Here is a 24,144-nt window from a genome sequence, read left to right as displayed (position 1 = left end):
GGTTTTTCCATGTTGGTCAGGCTGGTCTCGAACTCCCCACCTGAAGTGATCCACCTGCCTCGGCCTCCGGAAGTGCTGGGATTACAGGCATGAGCCACCGCGACTGGCCAACTCCGTCTTGCTTCTAACCTCCAAGCTGTCCTTGTTCATTCCTGGGCATAGGCTGAATTAACTTTGGGAGAAACTCAGTTTATAGTTTATAATTGAAATCAAAGATGATAACAGCCCTTTCCCAAAGCAGACCTCCTTCTTGCTTGGGGACTAGATTACCTTTGTAGGACTAGCATTAGCCACAAGATTAGAAATTAGGGTTTAGGAGTCATGCAGCTGGAGGTTACAAAGTTCTAACCCTCCCTAAACTGTTCCTAAGATCAGTGCTTGAGATACTTTGCAGACCCTGCACTTGATGGATCAGCTGGCACCACCCAGGTCAATAAACGGGCTCATCTGATCTTGTGGCCCTCATGGGGGAACTAACTAAGAGCGAGAAGACAGCTTCGACTGCCTATGATTCCATCGCTGACCAATCAGCACTCCTGGCTCACTGGCTTCCCCCCTCCCCACCCCCCCCAAAAGTTGTCCTTAAAAACTCTGCTCCCCAAATGCTCAGGGAGACTGATTTGAGTAATAAAGAAACTCCGGCCTCCCGCATAACTGTCTCTGTGTAAATTACTCTTTCTTTATTGCAATTTCCCTGTCTTGAGGAATTGGCTTTGTCTAGGCAACGGGCAAGGTGAACCCATTAGACGGTTACAGGATCTCCCTGGATTCAGGAGCAGTTGTGGATCTGGGGCTGTTGGAGTCAGTGTGTGTGTGTGTGCATTTCTATGTCTTTGATCTTCTGAGAGGAGCTGTCACAGGTCAGCAGTGCCGTGGATGGGTCCTGTGGTGCAGACACCCAGGTTATCTCACTTGGGCCAGAGATGGTCACATGATGGGGCCTCAGTCACCCAAACAGGCAGGAGATACTGAGACTGCCATCTGTACAGGAGATACTGGACTGCCATCTGTTTACACTGCATAGCATGCGTTATACCAGCAGTTCTTAACGTTTTTGCAATGAAGGGAGGTCAGGGGACAGGGTGTCATGGAACCCTCTGAAAGTTTGCAAGTTCAATGTTCTACCAAGCAATTAAAAAGAAAAAAGAAAGTTTGCAAGAAAAATGCGCATATGTACATAAACACTAAAATATATATATAATCAGCTAGGCATGGTGGCTCATGCCTGTAATCCCAGTACTTTGGGAGGCCTAGGCGGGCGGATCAAGAGGTCAGGAGTTCAAGACCAGCCTGGCCAAGATGGTAAAACTCGTCTCTACTGAAAATACAAAAATTAGCTGGGTGCAGTGGCAGGTGCCTGTAATCCCAGCTACTCAGGAGGCTAAGGCAGAAGAATTGCTTGAACCCAGGAGGCAGAGGTTGCAGTGAGCTAAGATTGTGCCACTGCACTCCAGCCGGGGTGATAGAGTGAGACTTCTTATCAAAAAATAATAATAAAAAAACAAACAAATAAATATATATACACATATAAAATCATTTCAGGCCATTACCAGACCTTAGATTCAAAATGCCAGCCTGAGACGGAGACTTTGGCCTCCTTGAAGGCAATGACTGGAGCTTATATCTCCTAAACAAATTAGTGAATGAATGAATGAATGAATGGAAAAAAAGAATCAAACAACTGTCAAAAAGCCCAGAATCTGAGAATCTTTGTTGGTTGGCACATCCCCTTCAGAAAACCACTGGCTTCACAAGACTTCAAGTGTTGCCTTAGCCACCTTCCTAACTGTACAACCTTGGACTTGTCACCTCATCTCCCTCAGTCTCATTTTCCTCATCAGAAAAATAGTGTGAATGGCAAACAGTGTTTTGTGGGCTACACAACCCATTAAAAACATAAAGGTCTCCGCCGGGAGCGGAGTTGAGGTGAGAAGTTCGAGACCAGCCATGGCCAACATAGTGAAACCCTGTCTCTACTAAACATACAAATAATAATAATAATAATAATAATAATAATAATAATAAAATAGCCGGGTGTGGTGTCACATACCTGTAGTCCCAGCTACTCAGGAGGCTGAGGCAGGAGAATAGCTTGAGCCCCGGAGGCAGAGGTTGCAGTGAACAGAGATCATGCCACTGCACTCCAGCCTGGGCGACAGAGCAAGACTCCATCTTAAAAAAAAAAAAAAAAATTCCCTCCCAAAAAAGGTCTCTTATTTTGGAAGAAGCTTCTGAAGTTAGGCAGAAGGAATTGAGTGATCAGATCAACCAGTCATCTGGCCTCTAGCCCCCATCAACACAGACCTGCCTTAGGGGTGGGAGGATTGCTGGTGGAGGAGCTTGCTCTAGGGAAGGAATGGAAATGCTGGACGCTAAGCCCATCATTTGTGAGCATATTCATAGTCAGATGGCCAAATTAGGACACAACCAAGGTTGGGCCAGCTTGCTTTGGTCTCATTCCACGTCTAAGACAACAGCCTATACAAGTTGACTAGATTGAGAATCCTACAGATATTCAAGCAACAAATATTTATCTGTGCAGCGACTATGGGCCAAGGCCTATGCTAGGCACTGGGGATTCTATGGGAACAAAGCTACTGTGATCCCTGTCCTCTCGAAGCTGACAGGAGAAAGACATTAATGAATCACCCAGGAGAAATGCAAGGTGCTGTGGAGCTGTGTAATGTGGGAGCTCCTGATCTTGGGGTTGGGAGGGATGGGGAGAGCAGGACAAGCTTCCTTGTAGCTCAGCCCTGAGCTCAGTGAGGAGCCATGGATGGGCTGGGAAGTACCCTGGGCAGAGGCTATAGCACGTGCAAAGGGCCCGTGGTTTTCTTTTGAAACTAGGAAAGAGGTTGGGCACGGTGGCTCACGTTTGTAATACCAGCAGTTTGGGAGGCCGAGGTGGGTGGATCACTTGAGGTCAGGAGTTTGAGACCTGCCTGGCCAACATGATAAAACCCTGTCTCTACTAAAAATACAGAAATTAGCCAGGCATGGTCATGGGTGCCTGTAATCCCAGCTACTCGAGAGGCTGAGGCAGGAGAATCGCTTGAACCTGGGAGGTGGAGTTTGCAGTGAGCCGAGATCGTACCACTGCACTCCAGCCTGGTCAATAGAGCGACAGTCAGTCTCAAAAAATAAAATAAAATAAAATTGGAAAGAAGGCGTGTGTGGTTAAAGGGCAGAGCGAGGGAGACTGGGACACAGACATGGTTAGAGAATTAACCCGAAGCAGGCAGAGACCAAATTACCTTGTTCTCTTTTTTTTTTTTTTTGAGACGGAGTCTCGCTCTGTCGCCCAGGCTGGAGTGCAGTGGCCGGATCTCAGCTCACTGCAAGCTCTGCCTCCTGGGTTTACGCCATTCTGCCTCAGCCTCCCGACCTTGTTCTCTTTAATGTGACATTTGCAAAGACAGAAGAAACCAGAGAGGCAGATTTCAAGTCTCTGAATAGTTATTACACAGAAGGAGGCTGTCTCAGAAACGAAATGAGGGGAACTCCTCCAGCAAGTGGGACTGGAGTCAGATAGAAAGGACTTTCCAGCAGAGAGGGGTGTCTGTGGGACTGCTTTCTCTCCTTTACCTGTCGTGGGTATCTGCTGGGTGGCAGAAAGTGGGTTCGTTTGTTTATTCACTTCTCTGTCCTGTTCCCCTTGCCATGTTCCCCCCATTATTGCTGCTAAGTGAGGAGGACAGTGGACAGCTCTGTCAGGGTGAGTCTGTTGTAGGGAGAGGGGCCTGGGACTGGGGAAGGCAGGGAAGGAGGGATGTAGATGGGGTATCATCTCTAAGCTGCCAAGGGCAGGTGGAGGGGTGAGAGGAGGGGACCGCCCACAGCAACCAATAACAAGAAGTGGATGGGACAAGCCAGGTGCAGTGGCTCACGCCTATAATCCCAGCACTTTGGGAGGCCAAGGCGGGCGGATCACTTAAGGTCAGGAGTTAGAGACCAGCCTGGCCAACATGGTGAAACCCCATCTCTACTAAAAATACAAAAATTAGCTGGGCATGATGGTGGACGCCTGTAATCCCAGCTACTCGGGAAGGTGAGGCATGAGAATTGCTTGAACCCGGGAGGCGGAGATTGCAGTGAGCCAAGATTGCGCCATTGCACTCCAGCCTGGGAGACAGAGTGAGATTCTGTCTCCAAGAAAAAAAGAAAAGGATGAGACAGGACAGAATTCCCTTGATGGGCACAGCAGATCTGTCAGTTGTTCTTCCCTGACACTTGTTTGGGAAGGGCTGTTTGCTTGCCAGGTCTCTTCTCTAGACTATAAGCTTCTGAGGCCAGGCAAGGTGGCTCACACCTGTAATCTCAGCACTTTGGGAGGCCGAGGTAGGAGGATCACTTGAGCCCGGGAGTTCAAGATCATCCTAGGCAACATGGTGAAACCCCATCTCTACAAAAAATACAAACAAATTTTTGTCAGACATAGTGACGCACACCTGTAGTCCCAGCTACTCGGGAGGCCAAGGTGTGGGAATAGCTTGAGTCTTTCAAGGCTGCAGTGAGCCATGACTGCACGCACCTCTGAACTCCAGCCTGGGCAACAGAGTGAGATCTTGTCCAAAAAAAAAAAAAAAAAAAACAGGCTTCTAGAGGGCAGGATCTATGTCTTGTTCAATATCATTATCTCCCAGGGCCGGATGCAGTTAACTTCATTACATTCATTGAATGAATGAGAGCACAAACAAATGAATGCCATGCTGTAGGGATGCCTGGGAGAGCAGGAGAATATAGACTGTCCACCGCTATCTGCAGGATCTGGCTCCAAAGATCTGAGCCTTGGCTGGGTGCGGTGGCTCACACCTGTAAGCTCAGTACTTTGGGAGGCTGAGGTGGGCGGATCACTTGAGGTCAGGAGTTTGAGACAAGCCTGGCCAACATGGTGAAATCCCGTCTCTACTAAAAATAAAAAAACTAGCTAGGCGTGCTGGCAGGCGCCTGTAATCCTAGCTACTGGGGAGGCTGAGGCAGGAGAATCGCTTGAGTCCAGGAGGCAGAGGTTGCAGTGAGTCAAGATCATGCCACTGCTCTCCAGCCTGGGGGACAAGAGCGAGACTCCATCTCAAAAAAAAAAAAAGAAAAAAAGATCTAAGCCTTGATCTATATCACTGCCAGAATCTTCCCAGGATGGGGTGGGGTGGGGTAGCCCATTTAGAGCAATTAAAAGTCAATTCAAAACTCAGGTTTAGCAGGCTAGCCAGAGCCACAGGATGATATGTGAGCCAGTTACTAGACTTTGGAGGACCGATTCACAGCCCGAGTTTGGAAAATAAAACTAAGCCTTTCTCTAGAGGGAAGCTGGTGGGAGGCAGATGTGGGGAATGCCCGAGTGCCACAGGGAAAGCAGACAGGTTTCTGCGCATTTGAGTGAACTCAAGGACTCAGGCCGGAATATTTCAAAAGTGTTTATTACCGAGCCGTCCTTGGGCTGGGGACCCAGGCGACCAGGCAGGCTGCTGCCTGTGCAGAGAGGGGAGCAGAGATGTTTCTGCCCCCAGCTCCTCCTGTACTGCCTGAGATCCCTCTAGCCCATCCTTGCTCTGGCCCTGCCCTTTGGACCTCTTCCGGGGCTGTGAGGAGAGAGAAGCCTGGGGCTAGCTCTGGTTTGGAAATGAAGGTTCTTGGAGGCAGTTTCACTTCTACTATGCTGTGGAGCAGGGGAAGCCAACCAGGACTCCCTCTCTACTCTCTTTACATCACAGAGGATCCTCAAAACCAGTCAGATCTTGACAAGCTTCTGCCCAAGTAGGAGATGAGGTCCGAAGGGAAGCAACTTGTCTATGGCTGGGCGCGGTGGCTCACGCCTGTAATCCCAGCACTTTGGGAGGCCGAGTCAGGTAGATCACCTGAGTTCAGGGGTTCAAGACCAGCCTGGCCAACATGGTGAAACCTCGTCTCTACAAAAAAATATATATATACAAAAATTAGCTGGGTGTGGTGGTGTACCCCTGTAATCCCAGCTACTCAGGAGGCTGAGACATAAGAATGGCTTGAACCTGGGAGGCAGAGGTTGGAGTGAGCCAGGATCATGCCACTTCACTCCAGCCTGGGTGACAGAATGAGAACTCTGTCTAAATAAATAAATAAATAAATAAATAAATAAATAAATAAATACAAAAGAGAGCTTGTTTCAAGTCACACAAGTTCAAACTCAGTTATCCTGATTGCAAGTCAGACTGTTCTCTAAGCCACAACTCAAGGAATTCTCAACCTTAGTCGGTCAAAAGGTGTGATCCCTAAAGAAAATACTTAATTTAAGAACACAAGCCTTTCTCCTCCTTCCTTTCCCCCAGGGCATCACTTTGCCTCACAGGAGGCAGGAACACTTTTAGGGCAGGTCTTGTGATGTTTTGCTTAAGAATGCAGTTTCTTAGCTGAATGCCTCGGTTCAAATCTGGCTTCAGCCACCTCTTGGCTCTGTGACCTTGGTCAAATTACATACATCCTGTTCCTCCTGTTTCTCATCTGTAAAATGGGAGAATGAGTAGATTACAGGGCTGATGTGAGAATGAAGTAAGTGGAGCCTCTTAGTGCTGAGCATGCAGTACGTACTTTTTGTTGTCTTGGAAAGGAACCGTGAAGCCAGGAAAGGGGTCTAGTCAGCCCTGGTCACTAACCCCCAGCACAAGGCTTTAGTCGCAGAATGCCCTGCAGCACATCTTACAGAATTGCTAGCAGGAGGACACCCTCGGTGGCTTCTTCCTCCTAAGCTCACCCTCATCAGTCCTCAGATCACTGAGGGTCCTGTCCTTTTGCTTTCTGGGGGCAGATAGAACAGTGCAGACCTGCCCAGCCTGACCACCACTTGCTACACGGAGCCCTTGGGCAAGATGCTTTCTTTGTGTTTTGTTTTGTTTTGTTTTTGTCTTTCAGCTTTTATTTTAGATTCCAGGGATACACATGCAGATTATAAAGATATACAGGGAGCCGAGATCACCCCACTGCACTCCAGCCTGGCAACAGAGCGAGACTCCGTCTCAAAAACAACAACAAACACAAAGCTATATTGTGTTATGCTGAGGTTTGGCGTATGACTAAACCTGTCACTCAGGAAGTGAGCACACAGTACCCAATACATGGGTTTTCAACCTTGGCCCCTCCTCCCCGCTCCCCACAAGGCGCTTTCTTAATGCCCCAGAGCTTCTGCTTTTTTCATCTGTGAAGATAGGAATGCTGCGCTGAAACCCCATTTCCAGGGTGGTGGGGGGATCATGTGCCTGGCACCTAGTCGATTCCCAAAACTTGTTCATCCCTTCCAGGTGGAGTGTGCGGGTTGAACTCATGCCCATCTGCCCCTCCCTGTCACCTTTGCATCTCCCACCACCAGGAAGGAGGCCTATTGGAGAGCACGAGGCCACATTCTTGGACTCTTGGCCTCTTTGGCTGTAGCGCTGAAACCTTGGGCAAGTGACACACCCTCTTTGTGAAGACCAGGTGGACTGAGCTGTCCCTGGCAGCCTGAGTCAGGGTTCACCAGGAACTCAAGTGAGCCCTATTGAAACCACCTTTGCAAAAATCGTAACTGAGAAAATGATGATAGTAAAAGATATCAGACCTAATTGACCCCATCTTGTTTCTAACCTCTAAACTGTCCTTCTTCATTCCTAAGCGTAGGCCGAACTAGCTTTGGAAAGAAACTTAGTGTATAGTTTATATAATAGTCCTTCCCAGAAGGCTAAACTGTTCTGGTAAAACTAATGAAAGGCCACCAGTCACCAAGTCAAGATGAAAGGGGCTGGAATTCTAAATATTACCAGCCACAATTCCAAAGGTTATAAGATTTGCAACTTCCCTAAATTACTCTCGAAGGTAACATCACTATTGTGAACCTAAGATCGGCCTTTTGAGATGTCTTTTCAGGTTTTTGCATTTCTAACAACCAGAGGGCCCCATCCGGACCTGCCAACCAGTTCTGTGGCCCCCACCCAGGAACTGACTCAGCAGAAGAGAACAACTTCCACTCTCCATGAGTTCATCCCTGCGCCAACCAATCAGAACTCCCGATTCACTGGTCCCTACCCACCAAATTATCCTGAAAAATTCTGATACTGAAAAATTCTGTTCCTGAAAAATTCTGTTCGGGGAGACGGATTTGAGTAATAATAAAAGAGTTTTGAGGAAGACTGATTTGAGTAATAATAAAACTCCAGTCTCTGGCACAGCTGGCTCTGCATGAATTACTCTTTCTCTATTATAATTACCCTGTCTTGATAAATCGGCTATCCTAGGCAGTGGACACTGTCACCTAAGATGACTCCTGTTCACTAGCTCTGCCAGGTTGGCTGACTTGAGTCCTAAGGTGAAACTCACACGAGGAGAAGAGGATCTGCAGCCCATGTGCTGGGCAGAGGTCTTAACTGAATGGGGGATGGGTTTCCCATTCCCTTTCTATCCCCATGTTTAGGTACATGACTGATCATCCAACTCACTGATACAAGGAAAACGGAAAGTAAAGAGAGCTGAAAAGGGCCTGGCGTGGTGCCTCACGCCTATAATCCCAGCACTTTGGGAGGCCAAAGCGGGTGGATCACGAGGTCAGGAGATCGAGACCATCCTGGCTAACATGGTGAAACCCCGTCTCTACTAAAAAATACAAAAAAATTAGCCGGGTGTGGTGGCGGGCGCCTGTAGTCCCAGCTACTCGGGAGGCTGAGGCAGGAGAATGGCATGAACCCCGGAGGCGGAGCTTGCAGTGAGCCGAGATCGCGCCACTGCACTCCAGCCTGGGCGACAGAGCGAGATTCTGTCTCCAAAAAAAAAAAAGGAGGCTGAAAGAGAGATAGGATGGTGTCCTGATGCTTTTGGCATTTAGGAGGTTTTTTTTTTTTTTCCCCCTCTGAGACAGAGTCTTGCTCTGTTGCCCAGACTGGAGAGCAGTGGCGTGTGTCTCACACATCCATGTGAAGAGACCCCCAAACAGGCTTTGTGTGAGCAACAAGGCTGTTTATTTCACCAGGGTGCAGGCGGGCTGAGTCCGAAAAAGGAGTCAGCAAGGGTGGTGGGATTATCATGAGTTCTTATAGGTTTTGGGATAGGTGGTGGAGTTAAGAGCAATGTTTTGGGGCCAGGGGGTGGATCTCACAAAGTACATTCTCAAGGATGGGGAGAATTACAAAGAAACTTCTTACGGGTGGGGGAGATGATAAAGAACATTGATCAGTTAGGGTGGGGTAGAAACAAATCACAATGGAATGGAATGTCATCAGTTAATCTATTTTCACTTCTGTGGACCTTCAGTTGCTTCAGGCCATCTGGATGTCTTCATGCAGGTCACTGGGATATGATGGCTTAGCTTGGGCTCAGAGGCCTGACATTCCTGTCTTCTTATATTAGTAATAAAAATAAAACAAAATAGTGGTAAAGTGTTGGGGCAGCAAATATGTTTGGGGGTGGTGTGGAGAGATAATGGGCGATGTTTCTCAGGGCTGCTTCGAGCAGGATTAGGGGCGATGTGGGAACCTACAGTGGGAGAGATTCAACTGAAGAAAGATTTTGGGGTAAGGAGTGATATTGTGGGGTTGCTAGAAGGAGCATTTGTTGTATAGAATTCTTGGTTATGGACCAGACGCGGTTTTGTATGAATTGAGAAACTAAATGAAAGACACAAGGTCCGAATAAAAGAAGGAGAAAAACAGGTATTAAAGGACCAAGAACTGGGAGTACCCAGGACCTCCAATTACAGAGTGTTGAAGGGGGTTCAGGGTAATTACTTGCTTGGTTGGCACAAGTTTAGGCTCTATCCTTGAGTTTTATTATGTTGTCATATACCATGCCAGATTAATTTAGGTAAAAACGGCACTCTTCATTTAAAAATATACAGAGTCCTCTTTTTTTAGCAGTGAGTAAGTCGAGGCCTTGGCGGTTTTGGAGGAAAGAGAAATGCAAAGCCAGCAATTGTTTGTTAACGAAGGATTAGAAACGGCTGGGAGAGACTGACTGAGATTGATAGTGTGGTGGAGATAGCTGGTCAGAGGTAGAGGGTGGCATAAGAACAGGAATGAGAATAAGAGTAAGTATAAAAGTAAAGTATAGGACTTCATCAGGGTGAAAGTATTGGAGTGTACTTTGTCACTGAAGATCTTCTATCTACTTCAAGAGAGACTTAAGGGTGGCAGTTTGAGGTAAAACTAGGCGCCACTGAATACCAAGAACTTGAGAAACTGAGGTGGGAAGGCCAACCCGAGGAATTACGTCTGACAGAAGGGAAGAAATGACCACGGTGGCCTTTTCAGACCCTGTGGGAAAGGCCTCTACCCATCCAGTGAAAGTGTCTACCTAGACCAAGAGGTATTTTAGTTTCCTGACTCGAGGCATGTGAGTAAAGTCAATTTGCCAGACCTGGGCAGGGGCAAATCCCTGACCTTGATGTGTAGGGAAGGGAGGGGGCGTGAACAAACCCTGAGGAGTAGTAGAACAGCAGAGGGAACACTGAGAAGTGAGTTCCTTAAGGATAGATTTCCACAATGGAAAGGAAATGAGAGGTTCTAAGAGGTGGGCTAGTGGCTTGTAACCTACATGCAAGAGGTTATGAAATGACAATAGAATAGAATGGGCCTGTGAGGCTGGAAGGAGATATTTTCCTTGGTCTAAGAACCATTCGCCTTGTGTGGGAAGAGATCGATAGGTAGAAGTTTCAGTGGGGAAGTAGGTGGGAGTGACCAGATGAGAAGAAGAAAAACTGCCGTGAGGGACATAAGTTGGAAGGCTAGCTGCTTTTTTAGCTACCTTATCAGCATAAGGGTTGCTCTGAGCGATGGGATCTGATGCCTTTTGATGGCCCTTGCAGTGTATGACTCCAACTTCCTTTGGAAGCAAAGCGGCCTGAGAAGAGTTTTTATTAAAGAGGCATTAATGATGGAGGACCCTTGCGTAGTGAGGAAACATTTCAGCCCATAAAACAGCACAGTGGTGCAGGATATGTGGTCAGTATAAATACTGACACGTAGTCACTCTTTGCAAGAGTGAGGGCCTGAATTAAGGCAATGAGTTTGGCTTGCTGAGAGGTAGTGGAGGGGGGCAGAGCAGTAGCCTCAACAATAGATGTGGAAGATACTATAGCATAGCCTGCCTTTGCTGGTGTGTGGCGATTAGGCCTGGTGGAACTGCCATCAATAAACCAAATGTGATCAGGGTGAGGAACAGGAAAGAAGGAAATATGGGGAAACAGGGTGAATGTCAGGTAGATTGGAGAGATAGAGTCGTGGGGGTCAGGTGTGGTAGCTGGAATAATGTGGGAGGCCGGATTGAAGTCTGGGCCAGGAACAATAGTAATTGTGGGAGACTCAACAAAGAGTGAGTATAGCTGAAGGAGCCGGGGAGCAGAAAGTATATGCGTCAAGTGTGAGGAAGAAAATAGATTTTGGAAGTTATGAGAACTGTAGAGAGTGAGTTGAGCATAGTTTGTGATTTTGAGGGCCTCTGAAAGTATTAGGGCGGCAGCAGCCACTACACACAAACATGAGGGCTAGGCTAAAACAGTAAGGTCAAGTTGTTGGATAGAAAGGCTACAGGGCACGGTACTGGCTTTTGTGTAAGAACTCAAACCGCACAGCCCTGCACTTTGGCTGTGTGCAATGAAAAGGGTTGGGATGAGTTAGGGAGAGCTAGTGTGGGGGCAGCTTCTAGGGCTGTTTTTAATGAACGGAAAGAGGAGTGGCGAAAGGATTTAGGATCTATGGGGTCGACTAGGTTTGGTTTTGTGAGTTTACATAATGGTTTAGTCAGGATGGTAAAACTAGGTATCCAAAGGTGGACGTACCTAACCACGCCTAGGAAGGAAAAGAGTTGTTTTGTAGAATGCGTTGGGGTTTGGGAGATTAGTCAGATATGATCAGCAGGGAAAGCATGTCTGTTTTCATAAAGAATTATGCCGAGATAGGTAATGGATAAGGAAGAAATTTGGGCTTGACTGAAGTAATGGCAGTCAGTAATGGCGGCAGTACAGCCCAGGTAATTTGCTGAGCCTGATGGGTGTCAGGGTTAGTCCAAGCGAAAGCGAAGCGAGGCTGGGATGAAGGGTGCAAGGAACAGTAAAGAAAGCATGTTTGAGATCCAGAACAGAATAATGAGTTACGGAGGGGTTGTGGAGGGAGGTATCGAGGATAGCAGAGTATATGGCTTTGGCACCACGGGGTGGATAGGCAAGACAATTTGGTTGATAAGGCACAGATCCTGAACTAACCTGTAAGGCTTGTCCGGTTTTTGGACGGGTAAAACGGGAGAATTATAAGGAGAGTTTACAGGCTTTAAAAGGCCATGCTTTAAAGGCAAGTGATAACAGGCTTTAATCCTTTTAAAGCATGCTGTGGGGTGGGATATTGGCATTGAGCAGGGTAAGTGTGACTAGGTTTTAAGGGGATGGTAAGGGGTGCATCATTTGTCACCAAGGAGGGACTAGAGATATCCTATACTTGTGGATTAAGGTGGGGACATACAAGGAGAGGATGTGAAGGAGGCTTTGAACTGGGGGAAAAGGTGGCAATGAGGTGTGGCTGTAGCCCAGGAATAGTCAGGGAAGCAGATAATTTAGTTAAAATGTCTTGACCTAATAAGGGAGCTGGGCAGGTGGGGATAACTAAAAAGGAGTGCTTAAAAGAGTATTGTCTAAGTTGGCACCAGAGTCAGGGAGTTTTAAGAGGTTTAGAAGCCTGGTCGTCAATACCCACAACAGTTATGGAGGCAAAGGAAAAAGGACTTTGAAAAGAAGGTAATGGAGTGGGTAGCCTCTGTATTAATTAAGAAGGGGATAGACTTACCCTCTACTATAAGAGCTACCCAAAGCGTCTGTGATGGTCCAAGAGGCTTCCGAGGCGATCGGGCAGTGTCAGTCTTCAGCTGCTAAGCCGAGAAGATCTGGGAAGGAATCAGTCAGAGCCTTGAGCCAGCTGGACAGTCCAATTTCCAGTGAGGTCCCTCACAGATGGGACACGGCTTAGGAGGAATCCCGGGCTGCGGGCATTCCTTGGCCCAGTGGTCAGATTTATGGCACTTGAAGCAAGATCCTGGGGGAGGAGGTCCTGAAGGAACACCTGGCCGCTGTGGTGCAGGCGTTTTGAAGTTCTTGTGTGCTGGAGATGTGGCTGGGGTTTCTCTCACAGTGGAGGCAAGTAATTGCAACTCAGAAATACGTTGCCTCTACTCTATTATTGTACACCTTGAAGGCAAGGTTAATTGAGTTCTGTTGTGGGGGTTTGAGGGCTGGAAATTAATTTTTGGAGTTTTTTCTAATGTCAGGAGTTGACTGGGTGATCAAATGCATATTGAGAATAAGACAGCCTTCTGGCCCCTCTGGGTCTACGACGGTAAAGTGTCTAAGGGTTGTTGCCAAACGGGCCATGAACTGGGCTGGGTTCTTTACCTTGGGTAACTTTGTTTGTCATAATTAACAGCTTTGTAAGATGCCTTTTTAAGCCCTTCAACTAGGTAGGAAACCATGTAATCTCACCTAGGTATACCCGGGGAATCGGCCTGATAGTTCTTTTTCGGGATCAAATGTCTCACACATCCATGTGAAGAGACCCCCAAACAGGCTTTGTGTGATCAACAAGGCTGTTTATTTCACCAGGGTGCAGGCGGGCTGAGTCCGAAAAAGGAGTCAGCAAGGGTGGTGGGATTATCATGAGTTCTTATAGGTTTTGGGATAGGCGGTGGAGTTAAGAGCAATGTTTTGGGGCCAGGGGGTGGATCTCACAAAGTACATTCTCAAGGGTGGGGAGAATTACAAAGAAACTTCTTACGGGTGGGGGAGATTATAAAGAACATTGATCAGTTAGGGTGGGGTAGAAACAAATCACAGTGGTGGAATGTCATCAGTTAAGCTATTTTCACTTCTGCGGATCTTCAGTTGCTTCAGGCCATCTGGATGTCTACATGCAGGTCACTGGGATATGATGGCTTAGCTTGGGCTCAGAGGCCTGACTGCATGATCTCTGCTCACTGCAACCTTTGCCTCCCAGGTTCAAGCAATTCTTCTGCCTCAGCCTCCCAAATAGCTGGGATTATAGGTGCACGCCACCACACCCAGTTAATTTTTGTATTTTTAGTAGAGACAAGGTTTCACCATGTTGGCCAGGCTGGTCTTGAACTCCTGACCTCGAGATCCGCCCACCTTGGCCTCCCAAAGTGCTGGAATTATAGGCATGAGCCACCGCGTCCAGCTGGCTTTTAGGAGTTTCTACAGCTTTTTCACAAAGGTGGTTTGTAGGTAGCACCCATGAGCTTTGGCACTCCCACCACCTGGCTGAAGGCAGAACTCAGCCAGGCAGTAAAAACTTGAAACCACCAGTGGCCACAGGAAGTCATCTGCCTACCCTCCCTAACCCCATCAGTGAATTAGGAAACCAGGTTGAAACTGCTGCTAATTGCCTCAAAAGGTTAGGATTGGAATCAGTTGCCTCCAGGGCACTTGTGTGACCTTGAAAAAATCCTTTTATTTCTGAGTCTCAATTTCTTTATAAAGTGGGGATGGATAGGCTGGGCGTGGTGGCTCATGCCTGTAATCCCAGCACTTTGGGAGGCCGAGGTGGGTGGATCACCTGAGGTTGGGAGTTTGAGACCACCCTGACCAACATGGAGAAACCCTGTCTCTACTAAAAATACGAAATTAACTGGGTATGGTGGCACATGCCTGTAATCCCAGCTACCAGGAGGCTTGAGGCAGGAGAATCATTTGAACCCAGGAGGCGGAGGTCGTGGTGAGCCGGAGATTGCGCCATTGCACTCCAGCCTGGGCAACAAGAGTGAAACTCCGTCTCAAAAAAAAAAAAAAAAAAAAAAAGTGGGGATGGATAGGGCTGGGCATGATGGCTCACACGCGTAATCCCAACATCCCAACACTTTGGGAGGCTGAGGAGAGTTGATCACCTGAGGTCAGGAGTTTGAGACCAGCCTGGCAAACATGGTAAAACCCCATCTCTACTAAAAACACAAAAATTAGCTGGGCATGGGGGCAGGTACCCATAATCCCAGCTGCTTGGAAGGCTGAGGCAGGAGAATCATTTGAACCCAGGAGGCAGAGGTTGCAGTGAGCCGAGATCACACCACTGCACTCCAGCCTGGGTGACACAGCGAGACTGTTTCTCAAAAATAAAATAAAACAAAACAAAATAAAATAAAATAAAATAAAATGGAATAACACTGGAACAATCTGTTATTGTGAAGACAAAGTGAAGGAACACAAATGGAGTACTAACCTGGAGCTAAACACAGCAGGGGACTTGTTTCATTCAACATACTTTTTTTTTTTTTTTTTTGAGATGGAGTGTTGCTCTGTCGTCTAGGCTGGAGTGCAGTGGCATGATTTTGGCTCACTGCAACCTCTGCCTCCTGGGTTCAAGTGATTCTCCTGCTTCAGCCTCCCGAGTACCGAGTAGCTGGGATTATGAGTGCATGCCACCATGCCTGGCCTTTTTTTTTTTTTTTTTTTTTTTTTTTTTGTATTTTTAGTAGCGATGGGGTTTCATCATGTTGGCCAGGCTGGTCCCAAACTCCTAATCTCTAATGATCCACCTGCTTCAGCCTCCCAAAGTGCTGAGATTACAGGCATAAGCCACTGCACCTGGCCTCACTCAACAAACATCCAAGGCCCACTGTGTACCAGCCAGGCTGTCTATGCTAGGGGATGGGGGTATATCAATAAGACAAACATGGTCCTCACGTTGCTTACAGGAGAGGAGGGATGACAGACAATGAGACGGACAGTATGGGGTGATGAATAAGGCAACCAGGTTGATACCCCAGCCCTACCACCTGGGTGACCCCAGACAAGCTCACTTTTGTTGTTGTTGTTGTTTTGTTTTGAGACAGGGTCTCACTCTTTCACCTAGGCTAGAGTGTGGTGGTGTGATCACAGTTTACTGCAGCCTTGACCTCCCAGGCTCAAACAATCCTCCCACCTCAGCCTCCCAAGTAGAGCTGGGACTACAGGTGCATGCCACAATGCCTAGCTAATTTCTTAATTTTTTGTAGAGATGGGGTCTCCCTATTTTGTCCAGGCTGGTCTCGAACTCCGAGGCTCAAGCGACCCTTCCACCTTGGCCTTCCAAAGTGCATTCTCCCCACCTACACACGCCTTTGTGGCCCAGTGGAGTCAGGTGTGTCCGGGTTTGAACGGCTATAGGCAAATAATGTATCGAGTGTTGTGAACATTCAGCCATAAACGCAGCGACCTAACCCGAACGCCCAATTCATCGTACGTTCTCAGTGAATACCAGTTTCACGTCTTTCCTCTCTAAACACAATCTTTTCTCCTTCTCCTCACTAGCAGGCTGGGAGGGCCAAAAGGAGGAGATTAGGGTTGGGGAGAAACTGATTCTTAGGCAGCAGGGGAGAAAGTGTGTTTTTTATTTATAGTGCCATTTGCAAAAGGGGCAAACTGTCTGTCACCACCCCCTTCACCAACTTTACGGGCGGAGGAGGGGGAGTCACTCCTCCCGTTACCCCCCGCAACCCTCAGTAACCTATAACCTGGGGAAAGGGTCCCGAGAGCCGGGCCAGGACGCTGCGCCGCTGGGTTTAGGACCCGAGAGCGGAATGGGCAGGAGGTGGAGGTGCACTTCTGCAAATCTCAGGAACAGGAGCCCTGGAGGCGGCGGATGAGAAAGTCCACAGCCCTGGCAATTTGGGGTGTGTGGGCAGGGATTTAGCGTATGTCCACAGCCGCTCTAGTGAGGGTGCCCCCACCCACGCTCCTCGGAAGGGCAGCGCTCCGTCGCCACCCTGCTACCCTTTCCCCAAGCGCCCAATCCCACCTTGGCTGGCGCTCCGGGAGCCTCCGGGGGAGGAGGGAGGCGTGGCCTCGGGCGGCCCGCCCCTTTGATGTGCGCCGGCGCCTCTGTGATTGGACAGTCGCTTGTGACGTGTGGGGACTGCGGTGGGCTCCGCTGCTGCAGCAGCCGCAGCGCCGGCCGCGGCTCCGACTCCGGCTCCGGCTCCCGGGCATTTAAAGGGGACGCGGCGGCTGCCCGGGGGGATGGGGGGCAAGTGGAGGGGACGGCTCAGACGCACATCGTCCTCAGTCCCTCGGGACTGGAGGGACTCGTGAGCCGGAGCCCAGAAATCCGGGGGTGGATAAGACACCGCGTCCCCTCCAATTCCCGTAAGCACCCCTTGCTCCATCCGGCGCCCCAATACCTCAGCTAGCCCCCTTCCCCACTTCTTACACACCAAACTCGGCCGGGACAGACCTCTGCCGCCGCCGCCCCCACGTGAGTCCTGGGCTCCGGGAGATAGGGGAGGGCTGGGGTCCCGGCGCGGGGTGGGGGCTGTGGAGTTTGAAGGCGCTCCTTCACGCGCGTGGCAGTGGGGGAGTTCTGGAGCTCAGGAGTGAGTGCCCTTCTCTCTCCTACCCAGGAACATAGTGCTGGGGTATCCCTCCGTCCCCGACTCAGGCAAAGCCAAGGAATTGGTGTCCCCTTGCTCCCTGCCACCCACAATACCCCTCCCCAGCCGCGCACCCCCCGCCCGCATTGGAGCCCAGCGCCCGCCAGCTGGGGGTGCGCCAGAGTGCTGGCTTCCTAGTCACCTCTAAAAATATCTCTCCCCCAACCCAACCGGCAGCTGCCACCTCCCTGCCCCTGCCCCTGCCCCTAGGATCCCCTCCCAGATTGTCCTCCCAGCCAGGCAGTGCCCAGAGGTGACTGCTAGACCCAGACGCCTCACTGGCACCAGGGCGCAGGGCCACCACCACCAGCTGGTCAGGACCGCAAGCTGTCAGCCCACGGGAGTCTCCAGGGCCAAGGGGGGAGCTCCAGCTGCAATTTTCCCAAAAGGCGCCAGAGACTCCTGAGTTCTAATCTCGGTTCCGATGCTGTGTGACCCCCAGGATGTTAGCTTGACCTCTCTGGGCCTCTGTTTTTCCTATCTGCTGTTCAGGCGTGGTGAGCAAGGAAGATGGTCATGTTTGGGAACGCTGTCTGGGAGAGGGAGGGAATTCTAGCTTAGTTGTTGGATCTGATTTCTAGGGACTGGTACAAGGAGACTTGTTTTGGGACAGAGAGGGCTTGTTACCGTGCTCTTTCTGGAGTCCTCGCCTCCCCATCCTCATTCTGCACATTTCCTGTGGAAAACTATGCCAAAACTTTTCTAGGAACTCCATCCACCCAATAAGAAGGGAATTTCAAACTTAGGGCCTGTATCAGAGAGGGGCCTGTTTCCCTCCCACCCCCTTCCCACATATTTAATCTAAGAGCATTTGTGTGAAAGGCGGGAGAAGCAGGCAGGAATCTGACTCAGTGCAGAATTAAGGAGGTAGGCACTACTTTTAGGTGGGACTAGAATATGGACTCCCTGCAAGCCCCTAGAAACCGTTCTCCCTTCTCTAGCCTGTTAGAGAAGCTCAGATCCTGCCCCCTACTCTGAGGGACTCTGGTGACCACAAAAGGATTTGATGACTCAGAACAAAGGTGTCAGAGGTGAGAGGCCTTTTGGAACATCACAGGAGCCAAAGTCCAACAGGGGAAGGGGTTCCTCTGACTCCTGTGGGGTGGGGACGAGGTGTCACAGCATGGTCTTCTCAGTTTTCAGGGGAAGAAACCCAAGATGCCTGACTTTCTGCCTTAGAGACTAAAAGAAACAAGGGCAACTCACCAAACAATAAGTGTTTAACTGAATCCCCTAGATACTATTATTAGCAGAAAAATGTAACTGTCTTTTATGATGACATATGAGGAATTGTGTGTGTGTGTGTGTGTGTGTTTTGGGGATGGGGTTACTCCCTCTGTCACCCAGGCTGGAGTGCAGTGGTACCATCACAGCTCACTGCAACCTCTGTCTCCTGGGTTCAAGTGATCCTCGTGCCTCAGCCTCCCAAGTATCTGGGACTATGGGCACAAGTCACCATTCCCAGCTCATTTTTGTTTTTAAAGAGACAGGATTTTGCCATGTCACCCAGTCTGGTCTCAAACTCCTGGACTTAAGTGATCTGCCTGCCTCGGCCTCCCAAAGTGTTGGGATTACAGGCTTAAGCCACCCTGCCTGGTTGAAAAAATGAGAAGTTTTGACCATAATTAATGGTCAATAGAATAGAAAAAAGGAAGGAAGGAAGGAAGAAGGAAGGAAGGAAGGAAAAGAAAGAAAAAGAAGGAAAGAAGGAAGGAAGAAAAAGGAAAGAAAGAGAAAGAAAAGAAAGAAAGGAAGGAAGGAAGAGGGCAAAGTAATGAGACCCTTTTCTATGGGATGAAAGCTGGTCCCTGGGTAGCTGCTGGTGACCCCTTGGAATCTTTGTATCTGCCCCTTGCTTCTCCACGGAAAGCTGGTCCCTGGGTAGCTGCTGGTGACCCCTTGGAATCTTTGTATCTGCCCCTTGCTTCTCCACGTGCTGCATGTGCCTGTCCTGTTTGCTTTTACAAGGGGAGTGGCATCTCTGACCTTTCTCTTACAAATCGCCTGGCTGAGGTTGGACATGTGATATCAGCTGGGAATCTGGAAGGTTGGAAGTCCCTCCAGATAGGGACTGGGGACAGCTCCAACCCATGCCATTTCCTTGTCCCTCATGCAACCCTCCCCTTCTCTCCCACCTCCTCCTTAACCTCTGTTCTCTCCCATCCCTCACCCTCTCTTTGCCCACTGCTTCATTCAGCTTTGACCACCTCTCCCAATTCCTAGATTAGAAGTTCTTGGGAAAAACTGAGAGCCGCATTCCATCCCTGCAGAAGGATTTAACACATGTGTGGTCCAGGTGTTGTGAGGGAGGGGGTGCTACAAGATGGATAGTGCTAGAGCCTGTGCCCTGCTCCTGGGATGTCCCTGTCTCTGTCCTGGGGCAATTGCTTCTCCCTCCTGGATAGTCAGGGGAGGAGTGTCACCTTGACAGAGGGGTTTACAGTCACCATTGTTACCACCAGAGGGCAGCAGCCAGCCAGACCTTTGCTCCTCTCCAGGTCTTGTCTCCTGGCTCTCTGTATCTGTCCAAATCTTGTCCCAGCTGCCTCTGGTCTCACTCAACCCCAGGAGCACAGGTGGGAGAGTAGAGAGGCACTGGAAGTTGTAGGTGGTATCCTTTGCCGCTCTCTTAGTGAAGTCCCCAAGAGGTTAAACCCAGTCCCCAAAGCCACACCAAAGTCTAGCCGAGATTTCAACCTGACTCTCCTGTCTGACTACTGGACCCCTGAGAGCACCAGGGAGGCCATTCCCAGATCACCTGTGAGACCTGACTGGGGGTCCCAGACCCCAGCTATGGTATAGTAAGCTTTGGTCATCTTCCTTTTTGAGGGCACAAAGAAGGCAAAGCTGCGGTCAAGCGTTCACAAAGCAGTCTATGCCCCCTGTAGACAGTGTGGCTGGTTAGTTAACCTCTCTGAGCCCTTCTCATTGGCTGAATTTATGATTAATGAGTAGTGAGAGAATATGAGTAAAGGTAGTTTGTAAACTATGATGTGTCAAACACATTTAAGGGACAATGATGATACTAGAGAAAAAGCACTGGACTCAGGCTCAGATGTGGGTTTGAGATCGGTCTGCCATTTACAATGGGTGACTTTTTGGAAAGTCAGTTAACTTCTCTGGGTCTCTGATACCATCTGAAACCTCTCTAGAGTTGTAGGTGCTGGGCCTATTTGAGGGGTTGTTTTTGCTAAGACCGTGGGAGTGCCTCCTGTGGCTCAGCAGAAGGACCAGGGCCAGATGGGTATTCTTTGTGGAAGCAAAGGCAGCTGACTGGGCACCCTCAAATGAACTTTTGTGGTTGTCAGGAACGTTTGACGACGGCTGGAGGCCAACAGAGTTCCTACAGGTGGTGCCCACGTAATGCACCAACAATGAGTGGCTGTTTTCCAGTTTCTGGCCTCCGCTGCCTATCTAGGGTAAGTGGGTCCCTCTGGGGGTCTCCTAGGATGAGGCCTCAGCCCCCAGTTTTCCATCACCTTTCCATAGGGCCTTGGGAGAGGCCCTATCCAGCCCATTTCAGGTTTACCCTCACCTCTACTGGAGCTTCATGATTTCCTAGAAGCTTCCATCCCAGGTGTGGGGTCCTGATGCTTTATATCTGCAATTTGAAGGATCCTGGGCCACTGAAATGCCCACTGGATGTTGATGAGACCATAGGGTGACTCTAGGGATGAGGTGGAAGGGACAGCTTGGTTAGGACAGCAGATAGCCAATCGAAATCCCAGCTCTGAAATGAGGAGCTTGGGCTTCTGTTTCACAAGGTGTGCCAGGCCATAAGCACCCCAGGAATATGAGAGAGGGGTTTAGGAAGAAACCAGAAAGAGGAACAATCCCATCTCAATTAACTGGGGTGGGAGCTGGGCGGGAGAAAAGCAGTGTGTGGGTATCTGGAAGCTGCATGTCACCTGCTCACTGCCCCTCTGCGCCTCTCACACACTGGCAGGCAAAAGTGATGGAGACTTGCTGCTGAGGGCTCTTGCTGCCTCCATTGCTTGCCTTTCCTTGTGCCCTGACATGTCCCCTGTTGTCCTCTGTCCTCTCCCTTGCTGCCTACTACCCTCCCGTCCAACATGACTCTGGCCCAAGGTCTCCACTTCCTGGAACTCCCCTATCCCTACCCCTACTCTGTCTTCCTGTCCAGCAGTCTGTCTCCAAGATCCCCTAGCATGATTTCCTCTCAGCCCTCTCTTCCACACCCCTTAAGTCCCCACTACCTGGCCCTTCCCACTCCTCTGCCTTTTCAGCCACTGCTGCTCTCTCTCTTCTCCCTTACCTGTCTCCCAGGTATGTCGTGGCCTGGTGCGGGAGGCTCTTACCTCCCCAAGCCCCACTGCTTCTCCTGCTGCCCGCTTGCTTCGGACTCTGGCAGAAACCCCACCCGCTGACACGTTCTTCCTGGGGAATTGGCAAGTGATTAGTGATGAGCTGTCAGCACAGGGCCCTCAAACTCCCTGGAGAAGCTGTGCCCCATCCCTAGACCTCTGTCCAGTGCCATTGGGCTGGAAGCAGCTCCCAGAGAGCCATAGATTCCCCACAGCCCAAAAGTTGAATGGGGAAGCCGGTCCAGTTGGGTGGATGGGTGGTTTCCCTTGACTCTGCCTCAGGGAATGAGGAAGGGGAGAGTTCCCACCACCCTCTCTTGATCCACACGAACAACAGGGGCCACTGGAAGTCTCCAAAACAGTCCAGTCCAGAAACCTCCCCAAAGTGGTGATCCTTGGAAGCTGCTCTTCCCTTCTTTTGACCCTTTTTAAGCCCCATTGGTCCCTGATGAGAGTACCGAAAACAGGTGCCGGGAAGCCCTCTGGGCATAAACCCCGGTGCAGTTAACTAAGAGGTGCCACGGGGGTAGTCAGGGAAGGCTGGGGATAGAGGTGGTGGCATTGGGTACTCCTCCCAGCTTAACCAGACTTGGGTCCTCCTCAGGTCTTGGATGTGCCAGCGCCTCTGGCCGTGGCCCGCTAACCAGCCTCTCCCGGGCGGGCTCCTGCCGCGCCCCCTCTCGCTTGCTCCCTCCTCCTCCTCCTCCTGCTGCTCTCCCCCCTGCTCCCAGGACGGCGGGATGGCTGCGCAGGGCGCGCCGCGCTTCCTCCTGACCTTCGACTTCGACGAGACTATCGTGGACGAAAACAGCGACGATTCCATTGTGCGCGCCGCACCAGGCCAGCGGCTCCCGGAGAGCCTGCGAGCCACCTACCGCGAGGGCTTCTACAACGAGTACATGCAGCGCGTCTTCAAGTACCTGGGAGAGCAGGGTGTGCGACCGCGGGACCTGCGTGCCATCTACGAAGCCATCCCTTTGTCGCCAGGCATGGGCGACCTGCTGCAGTTTGTGGCTAAACAGGGCGCCTGCTTCGAGGTGATTCTCATCTCCGATGCCAACACCTTTGGCGTGGAGAGCGCGCTGCGCGCCGCCGGCCACCACAGCCTGTTCCGCCGTATCCTCAGCAATCCATCCGGGCCGGATGCGCGGGGACTGCTGGCTCTGCGGCCGTTCCACACACACAGCTGCACGCGATGCCCCGCCAACATGTGCAAGCACAAGGTGCTCAGCGACTACCTGCGCGAGCGGGCCCACGATGGCGTGCACTTCGAGCGCCTCTTCTACGTGGGCGACGGCGCCAACGACTTCTGCCCCATGGGGCTGCTGGCGGGCGGTGACGTGGCCTTCCCACGCCGCGGCTACCCCATGCACCGCCTCATTCAGGAGGCCCAGAAGGCCGAGCCCAGCTCGTTCCGTGCCAGCGTGGTGCCCTGGGAAACGGCCGCCGACGTACGCCTCCACCTGCAACAGGTGCTGAAGTTGTGCTGAGTCTGGCCGCCTGCAGGGGGGCACCCCGGCCAACGTTGGAGGGGGCGGGGAAGGGGGATTCGGGAAAGACAAAGTTAGTTTTACTACTCTCTTTTCCCTTTGGCTTTGCTATGTCCCTCTGGGAATTTCTGGAATCTCGTCTTTAGGGGCTTGGGGAAGGGGGCTCAGAGCCGTCCCTATCTATGCAGTTAACCCACCTCGGCTGCCTCCCCCGCTCCACTGCGCACGGTTGAGTTCTGGAGTCTGACCCATCGCGGGGTGGCGCGCAAACCTTGGAAGGCAGCAGTGTTTCCTGGTCCTACCAACTGGGAGGACGGGGCTCCCTGGCAGGTGAGAGAAGGAACATCTCCCGCCGCTGTAACTGTTGCCTCGGGCTGCGTGACCGCCCCCCTTCCAGTCTGCTGTGGAGGGAACCCAGGATCCTGAAATTCTCTTGGCCACAAGGACTCCCCACGGACAGAAGAGGGTCTCCACCTATGGCCCTAGGCCTTTGCGATCTTGCTTCACCCAACGCGACCCCACACTATTTCTGTGCTGTCTACACCCTCTTGCCTCCCGACCCCCGCACTCCCTTCTAGCACCCCCAACGGAAAAGCCAGAGGGAACAATCGCCTCCTGGTGGTGGTACGAGGTAGCGCACCGTCCGGCGCGGGTCCTGCCAGCCAATAACCTCGCAGCGTGTGATGGTGTCTCCTTGCACCCCAGCCTCATCTATGCAGCAAGAGACCAGGGACTTCACCAAAGTCACCCTTGCGGGCTGGGCCCTCCACGCATCCCCCTCCCCACCCCCATGGAACAGAAAGCCATGATGTTTTTAAGCAGAACCAGCGAAACCCAAGCCCCTCCTTCCTCTGGTGTTTTACAACTATAAAGGAGGTGAAGGGGGAAGAAATGACTGAGATCTCTGGCGCGTCAGTCTGAGTTGAGAGTGAGGTGCTCTA

General features: G+C 50.6%; 1 protein-coding gene across 8 annotated transcripts; it reads left to right on the top strand.

The window, feature by feature from the left end:
* Nucleotides 1–16,893: 16,893 nt before the first annotated feature.
* On the top strand, nt 16,894–24,098 carry PHOSPHO1 (phosphoethanolamine/phosphocholine phosphatase 1). Of its 8 annotated transcripts, XM_037993691.2 has the most exons (4): nt 16,933–17,213; nt 18,330–18,419; nt 20,697–20,807; nt 22,445–24,098. In XM_037993691.2, the coding sequence occupies exons 3-4, from the start codon at nt 20,763–20,765 to the stop codon at nt 23,201–23,203; spliced, it is 804 nt and encodes a 267-aa protein (XP_037849619.1). In that variant the 5' UTR covers nt 16,933–17,213; nt 18,330–18,419; nt 20,697–20,762; the 3' UTR covers nt 23,204–24,098. The 8 variants fall into 8 exon arrangements, with proteins under 8 accessions (XP_008011243.1, XP_008011240.1, XP_037849619.1 ...); XM_008013052.3 differs by lacking the exon at nt 18,330–18,419 and having other exon boundaries at nt 16,894–17,213; XM_008013049.3 differs by lacking the exon at nt 18,330–18,419 and having other exon boundaries at nt 16,894–17,213; nt 22,318–24,098.
* The last annotated feature ends 46 nt before the right edge of the window (nt 24,099–24,144 follow it).

This window comes from Chlorocebus sabaeus, chromosome 16, assembly GCF_047675955.1.
Source record: "Chlorocebus sabaeus isolate Y175 chromosome 16, mChlSab1.0.hap1, whole genome shotgun sequence".
Taxonomy (NCBI): Eukaryota; Metazoa; Chordata; class Mammalia; order Primates; family Cercopithecidae; genus Chlorocebus; species Chlorocebus sabaeus.
Note: the sequence above shows the minus strand (reverse complement) of the source record. Positions and strands in the feature narration are given on the sequence as shown.

Coding starts and splice junctions, on each gene's coding strand:
- PHOSPHO1 (XM_008013049.3), top strand. CDS start 22,325: ATGTGCCAGCGCCTCTGGCCGTGGCCCGCTAACCAGCCTCTCCCGGGC.